This window comes from Castor canadensis, chromosome X, assembly GCF_047511655.1.
Source record: "Castor canadensis chromosome X, mCasCan1.hap1v2, whole genome shotgun sequence".
NCBI lineage: Eukaryota > Metazoa > Chordata > Mammalia > Rodentia > Castoridae > Castor > Castor canadensis.
The window spans coordinates 1083933-1103754 of record NC_133405.1 but is presented as its reverse complement, the minus strand read 5'-3'; the positions used below and the strand labels follow the sequence as shown (position 1 = coordinate 1103754).

General features: G+C 51.5%; 3 protein-coding genes across 6 annotated transcripts; all 3 read right to left on the bottom strand.

The window, feature by feature from the left end:
- Nucleotides 1-727: 727 nt before the first annotated feature.
- On the bottom strand, nucleotides 728-2470 carry Lage3 (L antigen family member 3). 2 transcript variants are annotated; one of them, XM_074064267.1, is made up of 3 exons: nucleotides 1761-2470; nucleotides 1259-1387; nucleotides 728-1051 (listed from the first exon to the last, which is right to left on the bottom strand). In XM_074064267.1, the coding sequence occupies exons 1-3, from the start codon at nucleotides 1919-1921 to the stop codon at nucleotides 937-939; spliced, it is 405 nt and encodes a 134-aa protein (XP_073920368.1). In that variant the 5' UTR covers nucleotides 1922-2470; the 3' UTR covers nucleotides 728-936. The 2 variants fall into 2 exon arrangements, with proteins under 2 accessions (XP_073920368.1, XP_020027776.2); XM_020172187.2 differs by having other exon boundaries at nucleotides 1737-2460.
- Nucleotides 2471-9028: 6558 nt separating this feature from the next.
- On the bottom strand, nucleotides 9029-11945 carry Ubl4a (ubiquitin like 4A). Its single transcript, XM_020172192.2, has 4 exons — nucleotides 11809-11945; nucleotides 11487-11592; nucleotides 11019-11227; nucleotides 9029-10928 (listed from the first exon to the last, which is right to left on the bottom strand). The coding sequence occupies exons 1-4, from the start codon at nucleotides 11854-11856 to the stop codon at nucleotides 10818-10820; spliced, it is 474 nt and encodes a 157-aa protein (XP_020027781.1). The 5' UTR covers nucleotides 11857-11945; the 3' UTR covers nucleotides 9029-10817.
- Nucleotides 11946-12037: 92 nt separating this feature from the next.
- Slc10a3 (solute carrier family 10 member 3) lies at nucleotides 12038-16387 on the bottom strand. Of its 3 annotated transcripts, XR_012444568.1 has the most exons (4): nucleotides 15766-16387; nucleotides 13164-14522; nucleotides 12523-12641; nucleotides 12038-12188 (listed from the first exon to the last, which is right to left on the bottom strand). XR_012444568.1 is itself a non-coding variant. In XM_074063835.1 (3 exons), exons 2-3 carry the CDS (start codon nucleotides 14382-14384, stop codon nucleotides 12579-12581), a joined length of 1284 nt encoding a protein of 427 aa, XP_073919936.1. In that variant the 5' UTR covers nucleotides 14385-14522; nucleotides 15766-16387; the 3' UTR covers nucleotides 12038-12578. The 3 variants fall into 3 exon arrangements, 2 of the variants coding, with proteins under 2 accessions (XP_073919936.1, XP_073919935.1); XM_074063835.1 differs by having other exon boundaries at nucleotides 12038-12641; XM_074063834.1 differs by lacking the exons at nucleotides 12038-12188; nucleotides 12523-12641 and having other exon boundaries at nucleotides 12654-14522.
- Nucleotides 16388-19822: the final 3435 nt, after the last annotated feature.

The window sequence follows — 19822 nt, the reverse complement described above, 5'->3', positions numbered from 1 at the left end:
TGTGTGGATTTTTGTTGGTGGTGCTTGATTTAGGGCAGGAAAATATTCAGCAGCACGAAGGAACAGGGAAGCCAGCATTTATGTAAGTGGCCTCATTTTCTGGAGTGCAATTTTGTACTGTAGGTGAGAGCCTTCAGACATTAATTGCAAAGTACATACTGAACTCAGTAAGCAATTCTATCACTTGGAACCTATATGAAGAGAATAATCATTCATTCATACAAGAATCCCATCAAAATCATTACTCATTAAAAGGGGAAAATGGGAAATTACTTAAATGTGCAACAAAATATGTTAAAATGCATTAACTTATGTATCCCTTCAACAACAAATTTTTGAAAAATTGTTATAAGGGGGAAGGTCATGATAGGTGAAAAAAGTCAGGAAGAAAGTTAACACCAACCTTAAAAATTACGGTTTTTTTGTGGTACTGGGGTTTGAACTCAGGGCTTCACACTTGCTAGACAGGTGCTGTATTACTTGAGCCACTCTTCCAGCCCAGCCCAAACGTGCAAAAATTATATATTGTGTATAATTGTGATACATTTAATATGATTAGAAGTTAAAACTGAGACACTTCCCAAAATGTAGTTATCTCTGTACGAGAGGATACAAGTAGTTTTCATGTTCTTCCCTTTCTGAAATTGTCTTCAATGACTTTGTACTACTTACTATCAATCTCAGAACTTCCATTCCAACAGAGGGGGAAAAGAAACTCAGATGCAGATTAGTGTAGCTCAGTTTTATTTTCTGTAATAACAAAAATTTAAGCACCAAACAAAACAAGTGGACCCTAAGTACTGAAGAGCTGGTGAAGGGAAACCATTAGGTCCCCACGCTTAAGTAGCTACTGCTTCTGAACTCTTTGCCCTTGGAAAGGATGAACTGCTTAGGCGGGGACGTGAGGTTAGTCAGGGGCCCCTTTACCCAGCAGGTTTAGCGGGAGACGGGGGGCCCAAAGCGCTGCATAGTCCGCACCACCAGGGAAAGCTGTTCAAGAAAGTTGATGATGGAAGTTCGGAGGAGGCGAGAGTCTTCAGCTGTCCAGTGCCTAAGATTGAGGGAAAAAGAAAATCGAGTTGAAGTGGTAACTGCTTGCCTTTCTTGCTCTGTCCATCAGGCACCCATTAAAGCAAACGAGAGCTTTACTGAGAGCCCCAGTGCACCACTTCCCTGCCTGTGAACTCTCCACGCACTCGTGTGGGGGTCTCATGAAGCACCCCTCGGTGGAGACTGGCTAGCCCCTTCCAGCACTTACACCGCCAGGATGCTCCCGCTCACTGTAAGCTCCTTCCCAAGCACTGCTCGGTGCGGTTCGGCATCTGGAGCCAGGGCCCCACAGGCGATCTCGGCCTCCAAAGGGGTCGGGAAGGGCACGCTGAGGTCGCTAGTGGAGATTCCGTAAAGGCACCATCCGATACCAACTTTGCCTGTGCACAGGCCTCCGGGGTCCTCTGACGCCATCCACACCCCTCCAAGGCCACCCAGACATGTCCAACCCCTTCAGATCTCCTTCCGCACGCCTCGGGCCATGCCGGGCCTTAGCGCCCGCAGACACCCCGTTCCTCTCCAGCTCTCATCGCACCCCTTCCCACGCCCACACTGCCAGGCCCTCAGCCGCCCCCCTGCTTGCCCCCGCCACCCACTCTTTCTTTCTGCCCCCCCTCAGGCTACCGCTTCCCCCGCCACAGGCAGCCCCTAGTCAGTTAGTTCCTCGCTGGCCCTGGGTAGGATACAAAATATGTGGTCGGGTTCCAGACCTTCTGGCCAAGGGCGCGGCGTCTCCACGTGTAATACGGTGAGCTCCACCGGGTGTAACTGCCACGGCGCCAGAACTGCCGGGACTGCAGCAGCCACTCTGGCCACCCTGGCCCTCGGCGCCGCCCGCCGCGTCGCCCACTCTCGCGTCGGTTGCCTGCATGTCTGCCGCTGCCCCGCCTTCCACCCCACCCTCCGAGCGCAGGCCCGACAGCCCGCCCTCTCTGCCCGCCGCCGAGAGAGCGCGCGGCCCTCCTGAAGCTCCGCCCCCTGCTCGCGACACCACCCCCGCGCCTGCGCACAAAGGCCCCCGGGGAGGTTGCCGGCGCGTGATCAGTTCCCGCCATGACGGTTCTGCTGGGGACCCACGTTGGCCCTGTCACCAGCGGAGAGACACAAGTTCCTTCCAGAAACTCTGCCGCCTCATGCATGATTCGGTCCAGGGCGACTGCGCAAACACACCCCGAGACAGGCTGCGAGGTGCCCGGTCTGCTCCCTCCAAGCGGGTACTGATGTCCCCAGACCCTCACGAAGCTCCATCTGTTAAAGCAGTAGGGCAGCTGGCGGAGTGGCTTAAGTGGCAGAGCGCCTGCCTAGTAAGCCTGAGGCCCTGAGTGCAAACCCCAGTACTGCCAAAAAAAAAAAAAAAAAAAAAGGAAGGCGGCTTGGGCCCCCCAGCGTGCACGCTTAATCAGGTCCTCTATGGCTCGCAGGACTTTTGACTTCTTCCCACTAGGCTGCGTGTGCGGGAAAACTCCCACCCCTTTGACTGACTAGCCAATGAGCGCTCTCTCACGAAGCTCCGCCTCTTTGGGCACCCAGGTGGCTTCAGTGGACCGGCGTAAACCCATCCTGCCTCAGCCACCCTGCAGATCTCGCGTGAGCGCCTGGTGCGTGCCTGGATTCTCGCCGTTTCTTACCCAGACCCAATGTTCCCTAAGAGATTGGCTGCTCATGGGGATATTGCTTTGCACTCCATCCCCATTGGTCATCCAAAGGGGGGGTTATCATAGGGGACAGTGAACCGATCTGATTTGCGTTTTAGAAGTGTTTTAGAGCGGGTTGTGTGGAGGGAAAACTTGCCAGCACGAAGTTGAGAAGGTGACAGGGACCTCAACCAAAGTGCTGGCAGTGGCATAGGTCTAATAGAACTGTAATCACTAAAATACCAATTAAGTAAATTATATAGTGTATGCACAGGGATCCTAGAACAATATGCCAATGTGTAAATACTCAGGACCTCTGGGTGATGGCATCGTTAGACTTCAATTTCTTTGTTGTGTTTTCACCTCAAATTTTCAAAAGAGACCTAAGGTGACATTTACAATCAAAAAGTTTTTAAAGTGACATGAAATTTCCGAGGGTGATTGTTGTGTTGGTTTTCTATTTTCCTCCTTTGTAATTGTAAGGAACGATAAAATACTGACCTACATCAGCAAGTCATCTTGGGTTTCCCTCCGAAATAGGTCCTACATCAGCCCTCTTCTCTCCTCTACTGCTACTCCCCAGTGGGACCACCATCCCTCCTGAATACTTTCAACAGCTCCTAGACTGATTTTCTTGTACACTTGCCCTCTACAGCCTATTCTCCACACAGCAGAATGAATTTCTAATATAAATTACGTCGAATCACATCCCTGCCTAAAATCCAAAAATATTTTGTCATTACACTTGGAATAAAATGCAAACTCCTTGCTGTAGCTTATAAAAACCCTAGGACCTGGCTCCCAGCTCCTTTGCCACCTTTTTATGCCACCTTCCTGTTCCCTCATTCTCTGCAGTTTCTGGGGCCTTTTCTCTGCCCCCCTGGCCAAGGTGGCCTGTTCCCATCCCTTTGCACTTAATCGTCTACTACTTAAATTGTTTCAAACTTTCCCATGGCTTCTTTCTTCTCATCACTAGGATTTGGGTGCTGATGTCACCTCCACGAGGTCTTCAGAATCACCAGTGTAATGTAGCACTCCTAAGTACTCTTCACCATAACTTTTTTCAGTACTGAGGTTTGAACTTGGGGCCTCACACCTATTAGGTAGGTGCTGTACCACTTGAGCCCCTCCACCGTACCACTCTTCATCATATTTGCCACCTAGTATTTCTAACCATCTGAAATTATATTCTTGTTTTATTCACTTTTGGTTTTTGGCAGCACTGGGGCTTGAACTCGGCCTCATGGTTGCTAGGCAGGCGCTCTACCCCTTGAGCCACTCCGCCAGCCCTCTATTCATTTCTTTTCTTTTCTTTTTTTTTTGCGGTACTGGAGCTGGAATTCAGGGACTATCCACTGGCCCTTTTTTATGATGGGTTTTTTGAGATAGGGTCTCATGAACTATTTGCCAGGGCTGGCTTCCAACTGCGATCCTCCTGATCTCTGCCTCCTGAGTCACTAGGATTACAGGCATGGGCCACCGGCAGCTGGCTATTCATTTCTTTATTGCTGATATTGTCTCTGGTATCTTTTTTGTTCATTTTATATATCTTCAGCACTTAATACAGTGCAGTGTAGCAGTTTGTAGTTTGTAGGGTGTTGAAAGGAACAAAGTATTAAGGTAGACAGACATTCTTGATTATCTCTGAATCAGCACTCTTGCATGTAAAAGATACTCCACAAAATGAAACAATACATACACAAAGCTAATGTAACATAATTGGTAATAGAAAGCTATTCCACGCTGGTGTCAATGGCATTGGAAAATGTGTATGACCATTAGCTAGAGAAAGATGGCTATTCACCTAGTAGTTTTATGCAGCAATAAAAAAGAACAAAATCTAATAAAAATTAAATGATTTCTAGAATATTTTGTTAGGTGAAAAAAGCAGAGTGCAGCTGGCTCAGTGGCTCACTCATGTAATCCTAGATACTCTGGAAGCAGAGATCAGGAAAATGGGAGTTCAAACCCAGCACAGGCAAAAAGTTCATGAGATCCCATCTTAACTAATAAAAAGCTGGTTGTGGTGGCACGTGCTTGTCATCCCAGCTGTGTAGTAAGTGTAGATGGTAGGACCAAAGTTCAGGCCCAATAGTGCATAAATGCAAGACACTATTCAAAAATAGCTAAATGAAAATGGCTGGGAGAGCACCTGACTAGCAAGCTGAAGGCCCTGAGTTCAAACCCCAGTATCACCAAAAAGAAAAAAAAAAAAAAAGCAGAACGCAAAGGACATAAATACAGGCACAATGATTCTTGGAAAAAAAAGATAGGAAGAATATACCAGAAATGAATTTAAATAGTCATCTACAGGAGATTGAGATGGGTATGGTATCTGTTGGAATACACCTTTTTATGTATTTTTGACTTTCAACTATGTAAATATTTTACAAGTTCAAAAATAAATTCAAGCCAGGGGGCCGGTGACTCATACCTGTAATTCTAGCTACTCAGGAGGCAGAGATCAGGAGGATCACAGTTCAAAGCCAGCCCAGGCAAGTAGTTCATGAGACCCTATCTGAAAAATACCCAACACAAAAAAGGACTAGTGAAGTGGCTCCAAGGTGAAGGCCCTGAGTTCAAGCCCCAGTACCACAAAAATAAATTAACTAATTAAAACTGGGCACTGGTGGCTCACACCTGTAATCCTATCAACTTGGGAGACAGGGAGGATTGAGGGTGGAGGCCGGCCTGGGTAAATAGTTGGAGAGACCCTATCGCCAAAATAACCAGAGCCAAATGGACTGGAGGGGTGGCTCAGGGGGTAGAGCGCCTGCTTTGCAAGTGAGAAGCCCTGAATTCAAACCATAACACCACCTAAATAAATAAATAAATAAATAAACTCAAAAGAATGAATAAATGAATACGAACAAAGTTAAAATTAAATGAAAACAAAAGATGGAGCTTAGAACTGGTTCACTTGCCCCTTTCTCTTCTCATCTTCCTGCTGTTCACAGCTCTTGCAGTTCTTAGTCACCAGCATTCTCTTAAATCTGCAGTTGGGCTCAACACACTCCATCCTCGGCACAATTTCCTTTGAAGTTTTAGCTTTTTCTGGAAAATCAGCTTAGTCTGCCCACCACAGCCACTCTGCTTTCTGTCATAGCACTGTTTTCCCAGGGCATACAGAGAAGCCTGGCCCTTCTGTCCTGTGTCACTTTGTGAGGTTGGTGCTTGCCACACTTTTCACAGAAAGTCAGGTGGGGCTTAGGAACCTTGACCATGATTCTGGGAGGGCTATTGACACCAAAAGCTTAAATGAACCTTTATGACAAAAATCACACAGAGATAATTAGGTGCCTTTTTTTTTTTTTTTGGTACTGTTGTTTGAACTGAGGGCACTTTCTAGGCAAGTGCCTTATCACTTGAGCCACACCTCCAGCCCATTTTTAGTTGCCCAAGCAGTCTTGAACTTCTGGGCTCAAGTGATTCTTCCACCTCAACTGGGACTAATGGTGTGTGCCACCATGCCTGGCTGATTCAGTGCTTTTAAAGCCCAATTCTGTTATTTTCCTCCCTTTGAGGGAAATATTAATAAGGACAAAAAGAATTGGCTTTACCTTAGCATAATTGTCATCCATAATGATGGGGATGAGGTGAGTGTGAAGCTATTTTGGGTGCACTTTAAGACGGATTCTATCTGAAAGAGCAAATGAGTAAATATATCATGTCAGAACCCAGAATTCTTATTGTGGAATGAGGGAATGTGTGAAAGAACTGCGATGCTGGATTATAATTGAAGGTTTCAGTGCGAACTTGTGATTTTTTTTTTTTTTTTGCGATACTGGGGCTTGAACTCAGGGCCTATACCTTGAGCCACTCCACCCTTTTTTTGTGATGGGGTTTTGAGATAGGGTCTCATGAACTATTTGCCTGGGCTGGCTTCAAACCAGGATCCTCCTGATCTCTGCCTCCTGAGTAGCTAGGTTTACAGGTGTGAGCCATTGGTGCCCAGCATCTCCAATCTTTTGATGTGAAAGAGGTCACAAGTTCTTACTGAAGCCTCACTCATTAATTTTTCCACTAGGTACCTCCAACTCCACAAATGCTGTTCTCCTTTGAGTCTGCTCCTCCCATGGGTCCTTGAGAAGTAGCCACCCAAACATCCTAACTACCAGACTACTTCTTTTGCTTTTTGGCTATACTGGGGTTTGAACTCAGGGTCTCATGCTTGCTAGGCAAGTGCTCTACCACTTGAGCCACTCCGCCAGCCCTGTTTGTTTTGTTTTGTTTTGTTTTTTGCCACAGGTTCTCACTACAGAGCCCAGGATGGCCTTGAATTTGCTCTGTAGCTCAGGCTAGCCTCAAAGTCGTGATCTTCCAGCCTCAGCCTCCCCAGTGCAGTGATAACATGCATGCACCACCATGCCTGGCTCCAGGCCACTTCTGTCTTGGAGAGGCCACTTTAGCCTGGGCCTTCATTTACACTGCCGTCTCCTGGTGTCATCATCATAATACCACATCCCTGGGTCTCAAGGACTCTTCCAAGGGCTCTCCCTGAGGAGTAGGTAGTGAGTATCAGTGCCTTGTATTGGGCAGTGGGCAGTGCTAGATTGGTGCTACCTCTTGGTGTGGACTCTTGGCTCAGAGGGCCTTGAAGTAAACATTCCAGACCCTGCTGAAGGATCTTAGAATTTGGGGCCTGCAGCTGCTCCATTTTCATGCAGAGCCCCAGTCTCCTCTCACGCCCCTCTTCCCATCTCTCCCTGCAGCATTTGTCACCGCTCTGTCTTCCCTCACTCCTTGCCCACCACACAGTGGCTTTACTTCCGCCAGCATTGCCAGCAACCTCTGTGTTACTAACTCCAAAGGAAACACCATCCTGCACTCGCTTCACGTCTTGGCAGCTCTGGACAGCCTCCCTTTCTGGAGGCCTGCGCTTGATAGTGCTGCGGCTCTATGTCTGTGGATCCTCCTCAGCCTCCTTGCCAGTGCCTCTGCTGCTACTTCCTCTGTAGTTGGGGCAGTTCCTCTAGGCTCAGTCCTCTCCCCTCTTTTCATGCTGCTTTCTCTAGGTAACCATGTCACCCACCCTTACAGCTTCTAGGACTCCCTGTCTACAGATAACTCCTGAGCACAGCAGCACATGGGCTCAGGGATAGGAGCAGGGCTGGGTTCAAGTCCTGGCTCATCCACTCCTCAGCATTTGGCAGTCAGGTGAGGTTGAAACAAGAAAGAGTTCTGCACAAAAAGGGCTTAGAGGGGGAATGGGATGGGGAAAGGAGAGAGCAATAGAAGGGGTTAATCTGATGAAAGTGTAATATATGCATGTGTAAAATACCATGGTGAAACCCCTTTGTACAATTAATATACACTAATAAATTTTTAAAAACTTGGAAAGGGTTTAGAATAATCAATCCAGTGATTGACCACCAAATGGTACCCTCTTCTTGCTTTTTTGGGTCAGCTTTTCCAACCATCTGCAAGGCCTACAACACACACCCTGAGGACTCCTCACTCCTCATTTCCATGTCCCCAACCCTGATTCCCACATGCAACCACCCAGCAGGTGGCACCCCTAGCTTTCTAAAGCCACAAAACTACGTTTAGGCCCTTCCCAGAACCCTGCTCTTTCTCTGGCTCCTTAGTGTGACTCCTTCATTTAGTTCCCCTCAGTCCACAAGCAGCCATTTGGCAAAACTTGCCAACTGTACCATCGAAACTCACCCATCTCTGGCCAGGATGAGCTTCCAAACGTGAGGCCTACAGCCACTGGCACCCAAAGTTGGGAGACATTGGCACAAGGGATTCAATAACTGTCTAGGGTTTGCGTCTTTGCCTGTAGAGTGGGACAGTGAGTCCGGCCGGTAGGTCTAAACCTCTTCGAACAGATGCAACAGTTGCAAACATCAGAAAACCTTCCTTCGTCTGATCCCACTACCTCATCTCGTCCAGCCCTTCCTATTACATCCAAGGTGACTGTGATGTTTCTGACACATGTATGACAGTTGCTATTTGCAGCCACCATTCAAGGGTTCCATATAGCCAAGTTGTGGTGGCTCACACCTGTAACCCTAGCTACTTGGGAGGCTGAGATTGGGAGGATCAAGGCTGGAGGCCAGCCTGGGCAAACAGTTTGTAAGATCCTATCTCCAAACTAACCAGAGCAAAATGGACTGGAGGCATGGGCATGGCCCTGCGTTCAAACTCTAGTCTGCCACCCACCCCCCCAACAAAAAAGACATCCATTTAGCCCTCTTCCAGGACCTCCCCAGTCCCTTGTGCAGTCTACATGTGTCCAAGGAAGCAGCCCCCATGCCTGGCTCCAGGGGAGCCAGTCCTCATGGGCAATTACTACCCCCTCTCACTGTTCCCCTGAAATGACTGGACACAAGACCCAGTGCTGACCAATGAAACAACAGCATTTATTTGCTGGGGCATGAGACAGAAGCTACACTACAGAGAGAAAGTGCTCCTCCCTGGCAGTGAATGAAGCATTCCAACTGAAGCGGCAGGCCACCTTCTGATCCTTGGAGGTGGTGGCTGAGGATTCAGCAGCTACTGGAGGATGCAGCAAGAAGCAAAAGAAGCCGGGTATTTGGTGAAATTGTTCGTTCACTGCCAGTACTCCTGGACTTTTCAGTTTTGTAAGTGAGTTTCCTTTATTGCTAAACCAATTATTGAAAACCAAAAGCAGCCTAGCTAATCAAGTTCCTTTTGGGTAAAAGTCTCACATGCATCATTCGTGTTAGTTAATTTTCAAAATACGTTCCCTGACTCAAAATAACTGAGCACATCCTAAGTTCATCAGCTGAACTGCCAGGCCACACACACTTCTAAGCAGGTCCTGCCTGTGTGATTCCCCATCTCTCAGGGAGCACCAGGGGCTATCATCTCCTCTTCACCCTCAGGCCTTTCTCCATCTTTCCAGTACGGGGACTGTGTTCACTCCACAAGGCCCTGGCAGGAGGGTCTTGGACGAGGAAGCAGGTGCAGCCCTGACCACACTGAAACTGGCCTCCTTGGTGAGAGCAGAGGGGCAGGAGTGGTATCCTGCATGTGGCTGCCTTCCATCCTCTACTGCTCCCAAGGGTCCTCCACGAAGGAGCAGGTGCTTGTATGACCCCTAGCACCCATACACAGGGCACAGTGAAAAGAAGAATCACTGCCACCCAGCCCACACTTCTGTCTCCTCCCCAGCACCCTGAGGCTCCTCACAGACAATGAGGGTGTGCAAAGTAAAAGACCCTGTATGCAGGTGGCGGAGAAAGCATCCATTTTCCAGAGTGTAGATGAGCGCTGGGTGCAGAGGCCAAGGCGGTCCTAGCTGAGTCACCTGTCTGCTCTCATGGACGAGAATCCCCCACTTCCGGGAGGAGGAGCCAAGCAGACAGGGTACCCCAGAGAAGAGCTGTGTCACCAAGTCCCAGAACACTCCATCTCTGGCTCGTGCTTGGCTATAGCTTCCCTTTCGGCTTCAGTTGCTTACTGAACACAAGGTGGAACTGCATAGAATGGCTACAGACTCCTCACCCTAAGCTGGGGTAAGGAAGAAGGAAATGGATTCAGGTCGGAGGAGTGACCCTCGTCGTACAGACTCAATGGCTGGGTTACCAAAGTGGTACAGAAATTTCATCATACCCCAGAGCTGGGGTGACTTACCGGCTCCCCAACTCCTAACCTGCTTTTCCTTCATCAAGAGCACACTGGCTGCAGCAGGTGAGGGGCCCAAGGCTGGCTATCACTTGGCCTCCTGTGGAGGTTTGCTGAGGGCTACGCCAAGATGCACTAGAAGTCAGGTGACAGGACTGGGCAGCAGGGGCCAGCTGCTTTCCCTTTCTGTCTTGGGAGGGAGTCACCCAAGGGTTTGTTCTGGGCTAAATGGGAAATGCTGAAGCCCATCCCTCCAAACAGCACCTTTCTTCCATGCTGAGGCACTTCTACAAGCTGGCTGGACTCAGATTCTGGCTGTCCCACACCATGCTAGGTACCTCTACTGTGCTATCTCACCTCTTCTGCAGGAGGCGGAAGAGAACCCAGGTCAAGTCCTTTGAGCAGTGCCTAGCACATAGTAAGAGCTGGATACATACCAGCTATTATTATTACTATGAGCCAAACTGCAACATGAGAACACATTTAATGCAACATGCAGCTGTGGCTTAGCCTCGGGCTCTTCCCCATAATCTGAGAATGCTATTTGGAGAACCCCTTCTCCATAGCTTCAGTCACTTCGGGGTGCAGGAAGCGGCTGGCCAAACGTTCAATATCGTCCAGTGTCAGGCGGCTCAGGGACCTGTCATAATCCTGAGAAGAGAAAGCCAAGAAGATTCAGCGGGTGACAGAGGCAGGGGGTGGGAGCAGCTGGGACCGGACATCCAGGATTGCCCTTCTCACCCTCTGTAGTTGTTCCAGGACCCTGCTGGCATCTGCCACACTAAAGTGGCGGGCCAGGACTTTGGAGATCAACTGCCAGATTGGTGGGGGTGAGGAGTCAGCCAGTCTCCGGGTAGTGCCTGCTTCCAGTAACACCTTCTCCAGAGGTTTAACCACTAGGTTGAGTTTGGAATTGGGCCCAATGTTGTAATCTGACAGTCGTTTCTCATCTGCCAAAGAGAGATTGGTGGGGCTCCTTACCCGCAGCTGTGGGTGTGGCCCCGGAAGCGATGCCACCCGCCCCAGGCAGCCAGAGCGCAGTGCTATGGCATCTGGCTGTGGTGGATTCAGCCAGCTTCCCTAGGGTCAAGTGTCACTTGGTGCCTGGAGCCAGAGCCCTGGTCCATCACACTGATGCCTGGGCTCTGCCTGCACACCCGCCGCCCGACTTCCTGCAGTGCTCCATGGGCGTCTCCTTTCCCTGGTTACCTGCTAGGGCCTTGCCCTTGAACAGCAGACGCTGTTGGCACACGGGGATGTTCAGCTTCTCGGAGACCAGCTGCTTCAGCGTGGACACCAGCTCGTCCTCCGGCACCTAACCGGGCCGCGGGTGGGAGGCAGGGATTCAGGCCGCAGCCCCTGGGCGGCGAAACCCTCGCGTCCCTTCCTGAGGTCACCTCTCCCAGCCTCCCTGGCCTGGCTGGCCCGCCCGACCCGTCTTCGTCCTCTACTCGTGCCCGTCCCAGTTACCCAGTTACGGGAGAGGGTGAGTGCGCTGGCCGGGCCCGGCGATCCGGGCCTAGTGCCCTACCTGCACGCTGCACTCGCGGCCCTGGAGTGCCTTCACCGTCAGCTGCATGGTGACCGCGCCGGTGTCCACTACGGCCAATGCCAACCCCAACAGCCCCCAGCCGCGCGCCGCCGCCCCGGGCGCGCGCCGGCACCGCCCGCCGCCGCCGGAAGCCGCGAGCGGGGCGCGCCCGCCGCCGTAGCTCCTCACCCACGTCCCTCGATCCCGCCCCCGGCCCCCGCCCCCCGCCTCCGCCCCCGGCCCGCGCCCCGGGAAGAGTTGCCACGGGGACCGAGCAGCCTGTCGGATCCCCCCGCGGCGATGGTGCAGAGGACTGGCGCTCCCAGTCCTCCAGGTTGGGGAGGAGGAACGAGTTGGGCCAGGTTTGCTTCATCTGGGAGCTAGAGGTTGGGAGAAGGAAGGACCAGGAAGTCTGCCGGCTCCCTTAGGCCTGGCCCGCCCTAAGTTCCCAGCCTGCTCGAGGAGCAAGTCAGTGCACCCCTCCCCCTGCCATTGTGTCTCTCTTTGACAGAAATAGCCTAGCCCTGCCAAACTTGCCCCACCGCTTGGTGGCTTTCTGCCTCCTTTTTCTACTCTGGCTGCAAAAACAAACAAACAAACAAACAAACAAACAAACAAACCAAAGCAGAACAAAAAGGCCGAGTTTTGGAGCAAGAAGGGAACCCAGGCTTCTGCCCTCTTCCTCCCATCGCTCATTCTACAAGAGAGGCCTACCTCTCACAGGAGGGGTGCACAGGGAGGACGTCAAGACAGCCTATACAGGTTTGCGGCTACCACTCAGAGGTAGAGCACTTGCCTACCACGTGCAAAGACCTGGGTTTGGTTTCCCGGCACTGTTCAAAAAAAAGCCTGTGCAGGGGTCACCATGCCACTGAAGCCCATCCTCCACTCTGGTCCACACCTACTCCCCTCCCCAGGCCTCAAGGGTCAAGGATTGGAAGGGACCCAGGCTTGCTTCTCTCTTTTATTGAAATATATTTTCTGGGCAGTGCCCATCTACCTAAACCAGCATGGCCTCTTTGGCACTGAAAGCCGGAGAATAAAAAACCAGTAAAAAAAAATAAGCCTGGATTTGGCTGAGTGCATAGTACATGAGAACTAAAGGCCTTTGGTACACACGAACTGTGGGGACAGTGGATGGAGTGTAGGGGCTGAGGTGATGAAAGCTTGACCTAGGGGCCTCATGGAACTGGGAACAGGTTGCTGTAGATGAAGTGGCCAATGACCAAGGCCAGCATCTCGGAGGTACCACTCAGTGCCACAATGAATGGGGCCTGCGAGGCATAGTCTGCTTGAAGGCGGCGGAGGGACAGCTGCAGCATGGCCAAGGCTAGCAGGCTGTTTTGCACCCCTACCTCAATGCTCACTGTCCGTCGCTGGGCCACTGGCAGCTTCAGGCACATGGCCAGGCAGTAGCCCACCAAGAGGCCAACCAGGGGCACCGTGAAGCCCACCAGTACAATGGGTAGCTTGACACCTGCCAGGATGAAGACCCCCATGTGGTAAGCCAGGAAGAGGCCACCCAAGAGGAGCACAAAGCTGAAGGGCTTGATGACCTGCAGCAGCAGCTGGGAGAACTTGGGGAGCTTGGACTTGATCAGCACCCCTGCTGCTATGGGGATGGCGATGAATAGCAGGGTCCCCAGGATCTTGGAGATGGGCACATGGAGTGTTTCGTGGATGCTGAGCAGGTGGCTGTAGATGGCTGAGGACAGTGGTAGGAAACCTGTGGCAGCTACTGTTGAGATAAAAGTCATAGAAATGGCCAGGGTGACATCCCCTCCAAGAAGGAGGCTGAAGAGGTAGCTCCCCCCACCACCGGGTGACGAGCAGGTAATGATGAGGCCCAGGGCCAGGGCCTTGGGCAGCATGAAGACTTTGGCCATCAGGAAAGCATAGAAAGGCATGACCAGAAATTGGCCCAAGAGGCCCAGCAGCATGGGCTGGGGGCTCTGCAGGAGCTCCTTCAGAACCTCGAGTTCCACCTTGCACCCAAATGAACACTTGTTGACAAAGATAAGAGGCAGAAGCAGGTACAGTATTGGGTTTTCCGAGAAGTGGGACAAGTTGGTGCTGAGGGTAGCAGGGGTGTCTTCAGCAGGTGAGACCCTGATGCAGAAATCTCTCCGCTCCTCAATCAGCATGGGTGCAGCCTCGTGTAGGTCAATGAGCTGGATGTGGAGTGGGGCCAGTCCAGCTAGGCCTGAATGGATGCTCACCACAAAGCCACCCCCACTGCCCCAGGTAATGGCACTCACGTTCTTGATGGTCAGCACCTTCGTGTCCAGGGATGTAACCCTCAGTGTGGGGCTGGGCCCTGTCCTATTGGCCCGTCCTGGATATTGGCTTGAGATCACAATGATGCCCTCACTCTCCTCAGGGAACTCAAACTCCATTACTGAGCCATCCCCAATGCTCAAGTAGCGGCCCCCTGTGTGGCCCAGAGCAGTGCTGAGGTTGGCCTTGGCCATCCCTTGGGCCCCCTGTAGCAGGCTGATGAGCAGCAGTGCAGCTCCAAGCATATCTAGGGGGCCAGGCCACAGCTGGGAGCTGCTGCCGCCCCTCCTGAACACCATGGCTCTTCCTGAAGGATACTGTGCCCAGGCCCTCTGCAGCTTAGGAAGGCACCCCTACTGGTGCTGCTGAGTTGTCCTGAGACGGGTCCATGAGCAGAAGCCGGTCCTGTGCTGCCTTTCTTGATGGCAGGGCTCTCCCTGAGAAGAGAAGGAGCACAGAGAGTGAAAGTGAGCATCTGCAAACCCAGGACCATGGGGGATCTGGAAGTCCACTGCCGGAAGGCTCAGCAGAGCTCTTGCCCCAAGCTCAGGAATGGGAAGGCAACAGGTAGCACAGGCCCCTCCCCCAGCACAGCTGCCTCAAGCATCTCATCACTGATCCTGAGGGGCCACCTACAGATAGGAACTCCCATTCAGCCTGCCATACCTGCCGATTTCGATTTCCCTGTGCTTGCCCACCATAGTGGCCTTGCAGAGATGTCCTGATACCAAGGGATTCAGGAGAGCTACCTGTATTCCTGTCACCACTAGCCTTCTCCCCACTGACTTCAAGATGAAAGCACAGCAGGGCTGTAATGATAATTACAATGGAGATGAAACCTTTCAAAAGCTTCCTGGGGGGGTGGAGGGTGGGAGGACAAAAAGACCAGCTGGATGAGAACAGAGGGTGTTGATGGGTACACAGTCTTGGGCCAGATCCAGGAAGTCTTCAGAGAGCAGGCTGGAGATCTGAGTGTCATTTGCACAATGTAGTGGTAAAGTGGCATGGCAGTAGGTGACCACTGGGCCAAAGGCTCCAGGGATTGACGTCTGCCACTGGCACGCAGTTGGGAATACTGCTGCTCTGGCTACATGGCCTGCCCTACCTGTCTACCGTGACAAGACAGGGTCCTGGGGAAGTTGCAGGAAAGGGCAGCAGGACTGGGTCTGATGTCCACTGGGGTACTTCTGCCAGAGCTCCCAGTTCTCTGGCAGTCTCAGAATTTGAGCCCCTAGAGGTGTTGCCTTACATCTGAGGGGCTCTGCACAGAGTCCAGGGCCTTCCCCCATATGTGCCCCTACCAGAGCCAAAACTGCCAGTGGAACTTGAGGGTTTCTAGTTGGTTGCGTATCTCAGAGTGAAAGGAGGGGGTCTGCCTCCCTTCTTCTTCTCCATTGGGCGGCCAAGACCCATCATATCATGTGCTACAACTGGGACAATCAGGATGAGGACAGAGCAGTTTTTACATCACTGTTGTCAGTTGCTTCATGCCCCTGTAGTGTTGCAGAGACCCCACCCCTCTGAATCCTAAATCAGTGTTTGGCCCTCCCTCCGAGGCTGGGGAGAGGGAAAATTGGGGGGAGGAGGGCAAGTTCAGAAAAAGGCTCACCTCTGGGAAAATCTCCCCACCCCCACCCTAGAATGTAATAGTCCTGCTGGCTTGGAGCTTAGGTCACTTACCCTGGGAGCCATGGTCCAACCTTATGTCTCACAGCTGAAGAGGGAGGCAGGAAAACCAGGGTCGGGTAGAAGTCAAGTGGAAAGGAAAAAGATGCAGGCAGCAGTGTTGGGAGTTACGGGAGAGGCTAAGGGCCATCCACCCCACTCCCCATCCCTTCAGCAGGGCTGGCGGCCTTGGGTTACTGCAAGCAGGGTTTGGCCAGGATCCCACACCGTTTCTGCTTGAGGGGCTGGAAGAGTTTGAGCAGATGCTCTCCAAGGCAGGGGAGGCAATCCGGGCAGGATGCTTTCTTCACATCAGCAGAGTGTTTGGGGGCTTAAGGTAACGGGCAGTGCTGAGCGGGACTGCTTCCCACCTGGAACTGTGGAGACTGTCAGGTGGGGCACACGCAGAACCCGGGCGCGAACCGGGTAGGGACCGCAGGAAAGGTGCATGATCGGGCCCAATGGTCTCTTTGGGGTCAGGGGGGCAGTCACGTAACTCTATGGCCCGCCAGGCCTGGCGAATGCGCTGCGGTCCTTCCCTGTAGGGTCTGGCTGGGCCGGGGTGCCTGAGTGGGCGATTGCGGAGCGGGGTCGGGGCCAGAAGCCACCTCCCGCCCGTCCCTTCCCGGCCAAAGGCTCTCACCTGCCTCCGCGGCCGCGGAGCTCGACACCAGCGCCTGCCGGGCCAGCAGACGCCCGCTAGCGGCCCGCCAGGGCCCCGCCCCGCCCACACAGGCCCCGCCCCGCCCGGCTGAGGCTCCGCCCGCGCGCCAGGACCCCGCCCTCCCATGGCGGCCCCTTGCCTCAGGTGGCGAAGTGGGGTTCCGAGCGGATGTGACGTTTCTGAGAGCCACAAGGCGGCGCGCGGCTGTCTGCTTCCTGAGTCACAGCTGGCTGGCGCTGCGCGCAGTGCTTAGCGAGTCACTTAGGCGAATCGTTCCGCCACCGTCAAGGTTCGGAGGGTTTGCTGGAAAGGAATGGAAACAGAGGGCAGAAGGATGGAAAAAAAGGGTGGTGGGAGTGTAGAAAGGGTGCTGGAGACAGTAAACAAGTGCAGTTAAAAGTGATTCGTATGTTCCCAAAGATTTCTGGGGCACTTGCTCTAAAATGAACTTCTTGAGCCTCTTGATGAGTATGGTGGCGTATAACTGTAATCCTACCTACTCTGGAGGCGGAGGTACGAGGATCGAGGTCCAAGGCTGGTCTGGGCAAAAGAGCGAGACACTATTCTAAAAAGAAACTAAAAGCGAAAGGACTGGGGTGTGGCTCAAGTGGCAGAGGCAAGCATGAGAACTTGAGCTCAATCCCCAGGACCGCCACACACAGAAGAACATCTCACAGAAGAACATCTTCCGTTGGGGTGTAGAGCACTTGCCTAGCTTGCGTGAACACCTGGGTTCCACCCCCAGCACAACAAAAGTAAATAGGCAAATAAATACATAATAAGTTAAATGAATCTTGGATTGGAGATGTGGCACAAGTGGTAGAGCATCAAGGCCTTCAGTTCACAACCCTAGTAACAGCCCCCAACCCCACCCCAAATGAACTCATCATGGCTGTGATGGAGGCCAGTGCTCCCCAAAGTCATGGTTGGGAATGTGAAAAAAAAACCAAAACATTGGGCTGGGATGTAGCTCAGTGGTAGAGCGTTTACCTAGCATATACCAGGCTCTGGGTTCCATCCCCAGCACCAAAAAAGAAAAGGCAAAAAAACCCCCGTAGTGTCTCTTTTTCAAATAATCATAATTTTAATAAATTTATTTACATTGAAATTTAAAGCATTTATTTAAAAATTATGTTTTATAACGTTCAAATTAGTACAAGTATATGACATATAAGCAAATGTACATGTTGGGGGGTACATGCTCAAGGGGATTTCAGGTATGAGTGATGGAAAACATTTGTAACCATCATAGCTCTAGGCTATTCTTTGGGCTCAACAGGACCAGTAAGTATACCACTTGTGTGCAAGTACTTCGTGTCCCAGAACGTTGGTACTGTCCCTCTCAAATGGGGTTGAGGGGTACTGATGGAAGCAGGCAGTCCTTGGAGCAAAGACATGTGAGAGGGTTGGGTTTGTCACATGCTGGGGCTGAAGACTGCCGCCTGGAAAAGGGCAGTGGGGATAGGGGCTGTCTGAGGATGGGGTGAAATTGGCCACAGGGAGAAAAAAAATCAGCTGAAAGAGCCACGGAAGGACAACCTGAAAGGTGTGTCTTTGGAGGAAACCAGAGTATTTTTGGTTTTGGCAGCACTGGAGTCTAGACTCAGGGTCTCACACTTGTTAGGCAGGCACTGTACCACTTGAGCCACTTCACCAGCCCTTTTCTGTGTTGGGTATTTGCCCAGGTTGGCTTTGAACCGCAACCCTCTTGATCTCTGCTTCCTGCATAGCTAGGATTATAATTGTGAGCCACCAGCACCTGGCTAGGAAACTTGAATTTTCATATTCCAGTTGCCTATGCTCTTGGGCCTACCTTATGCTGTTCAATGAACCTGAATAGCACCTGCACCTGGCCACTTGAGAGCCAACAATTCCTGTTGTATGTCAGGAGTCAAGGGGAGCAAAAGTTTTCCATTATGATTTTATTTTATTTATTTACATTACTGGGGCTTGAACTCAGGGCCTACACCTGGAGGCACTCCACCAGCCCTTTTTTTGTGATTTTTTTTTTTTTTTGAGATAGGATCATGCAGTTTGAAGCTTGTCCTGGGGTGGCTTCGAACTGCAGTCCTCCTGATCTCTGCCTCCTGAGTAGCTAGGATTACAGGTGTGAGCCACCAGCACCCAGCTTGCTTTCCATTATTGTCAATCACTTCAGCCTTCCCTGAAAATCCAGAGGAGGATGGTGGGATATCTGACATGAAGAATACGGTGGCTTTGTTTGCAGGAAAAGGAGGAAGGAAAGAATGTTTAGTGGGCTCATGGGACCAATAATTTACCCCAGGAGAGAAAAAAGAAGGGCTGTACAGATTAGGCAAGGACATCTGGTTCCAAAAAGGAAGTCAGATGGGAGACCTGCCACTGTAATGTGTAATAGGACCACAGTGTTGACCCTGAGAGCAAGCCTGGCTCTTGCTCTCCAGGCAGGGGCCTCCAGAAATATGTGCTAAATAAGCAGGCATAGAAGTCATATACAAGTGCATGTATGGGGTACATGCACTTCTAGAGAAGCGTGGTTGCAATTGTAGACCTTGCCTGCCTAGCGTCATGTCATAGCACATCAGTTTTCTCTGGAAGAACCATTCCCTTCTCCACTCTTGGTACACATGGTTTGAATGTGTGTCGATGACCCTAACACTGGCCCCTGAGGTGAGCACGTGCCCAGATGTAGCCAGTCAGAGCCATTCAGCTTGGTGCCAAGATAAGCCCATAATCCAATCTGGACCAAGGAGAGTTGGTCTTCAGGGAGTTGTACTGAAACTATCGGGAAGGTGGGAACTCTTTTCTGCTTGGGTTGCTAAATGGGGACCCTACTATTTTCCCCCACTACCCAGGGAAGACAGCATATTGGAAACTGAAGGAAAAAAGAAAAGCAGTGCCAAGGGATGGAGAGAGCCTATATCCAAATGACATTATTGGAACTAGAATCACTTGGGGGTTTGGGGCCCATTAAAGGAACAATACATTACATCCGCTGTTTCAGTTTGGATTCTGGCACTTGCGAAGATATGCTAACTGCTAAAGAGTAGGTGGTGGTGATGGGGGTTGTGCACACCCTGGTGAAAGACAGGCAGGAAAGCCAGACATGCTGTGCTCTGCACCATCAATTTCCTAGCCTGTCTGGGCCATGTTGTTTCCATCTCCATCATACTGGAGCCCCTTAGCAGCAGACTGTAGTCCCCTGAGGAAAGAGAAGTCATCACTGTGGCTCTCTTCCACGTTCCTAGTGTACATTCAGCATGGTGGCTGGCCTAACACAGGTACTTGGTGAATATTTGTTAAGCAAATGGACAAATTGGAGGAATACCGGGCAATCTTAGCAATTGTTTGGCAGGCACAGTTCTATGCCTTTCCCAGCCTCACAGTGTGAGGATCAGTTTCATCTGGGGGCAAGCTAGGAACCAGTGG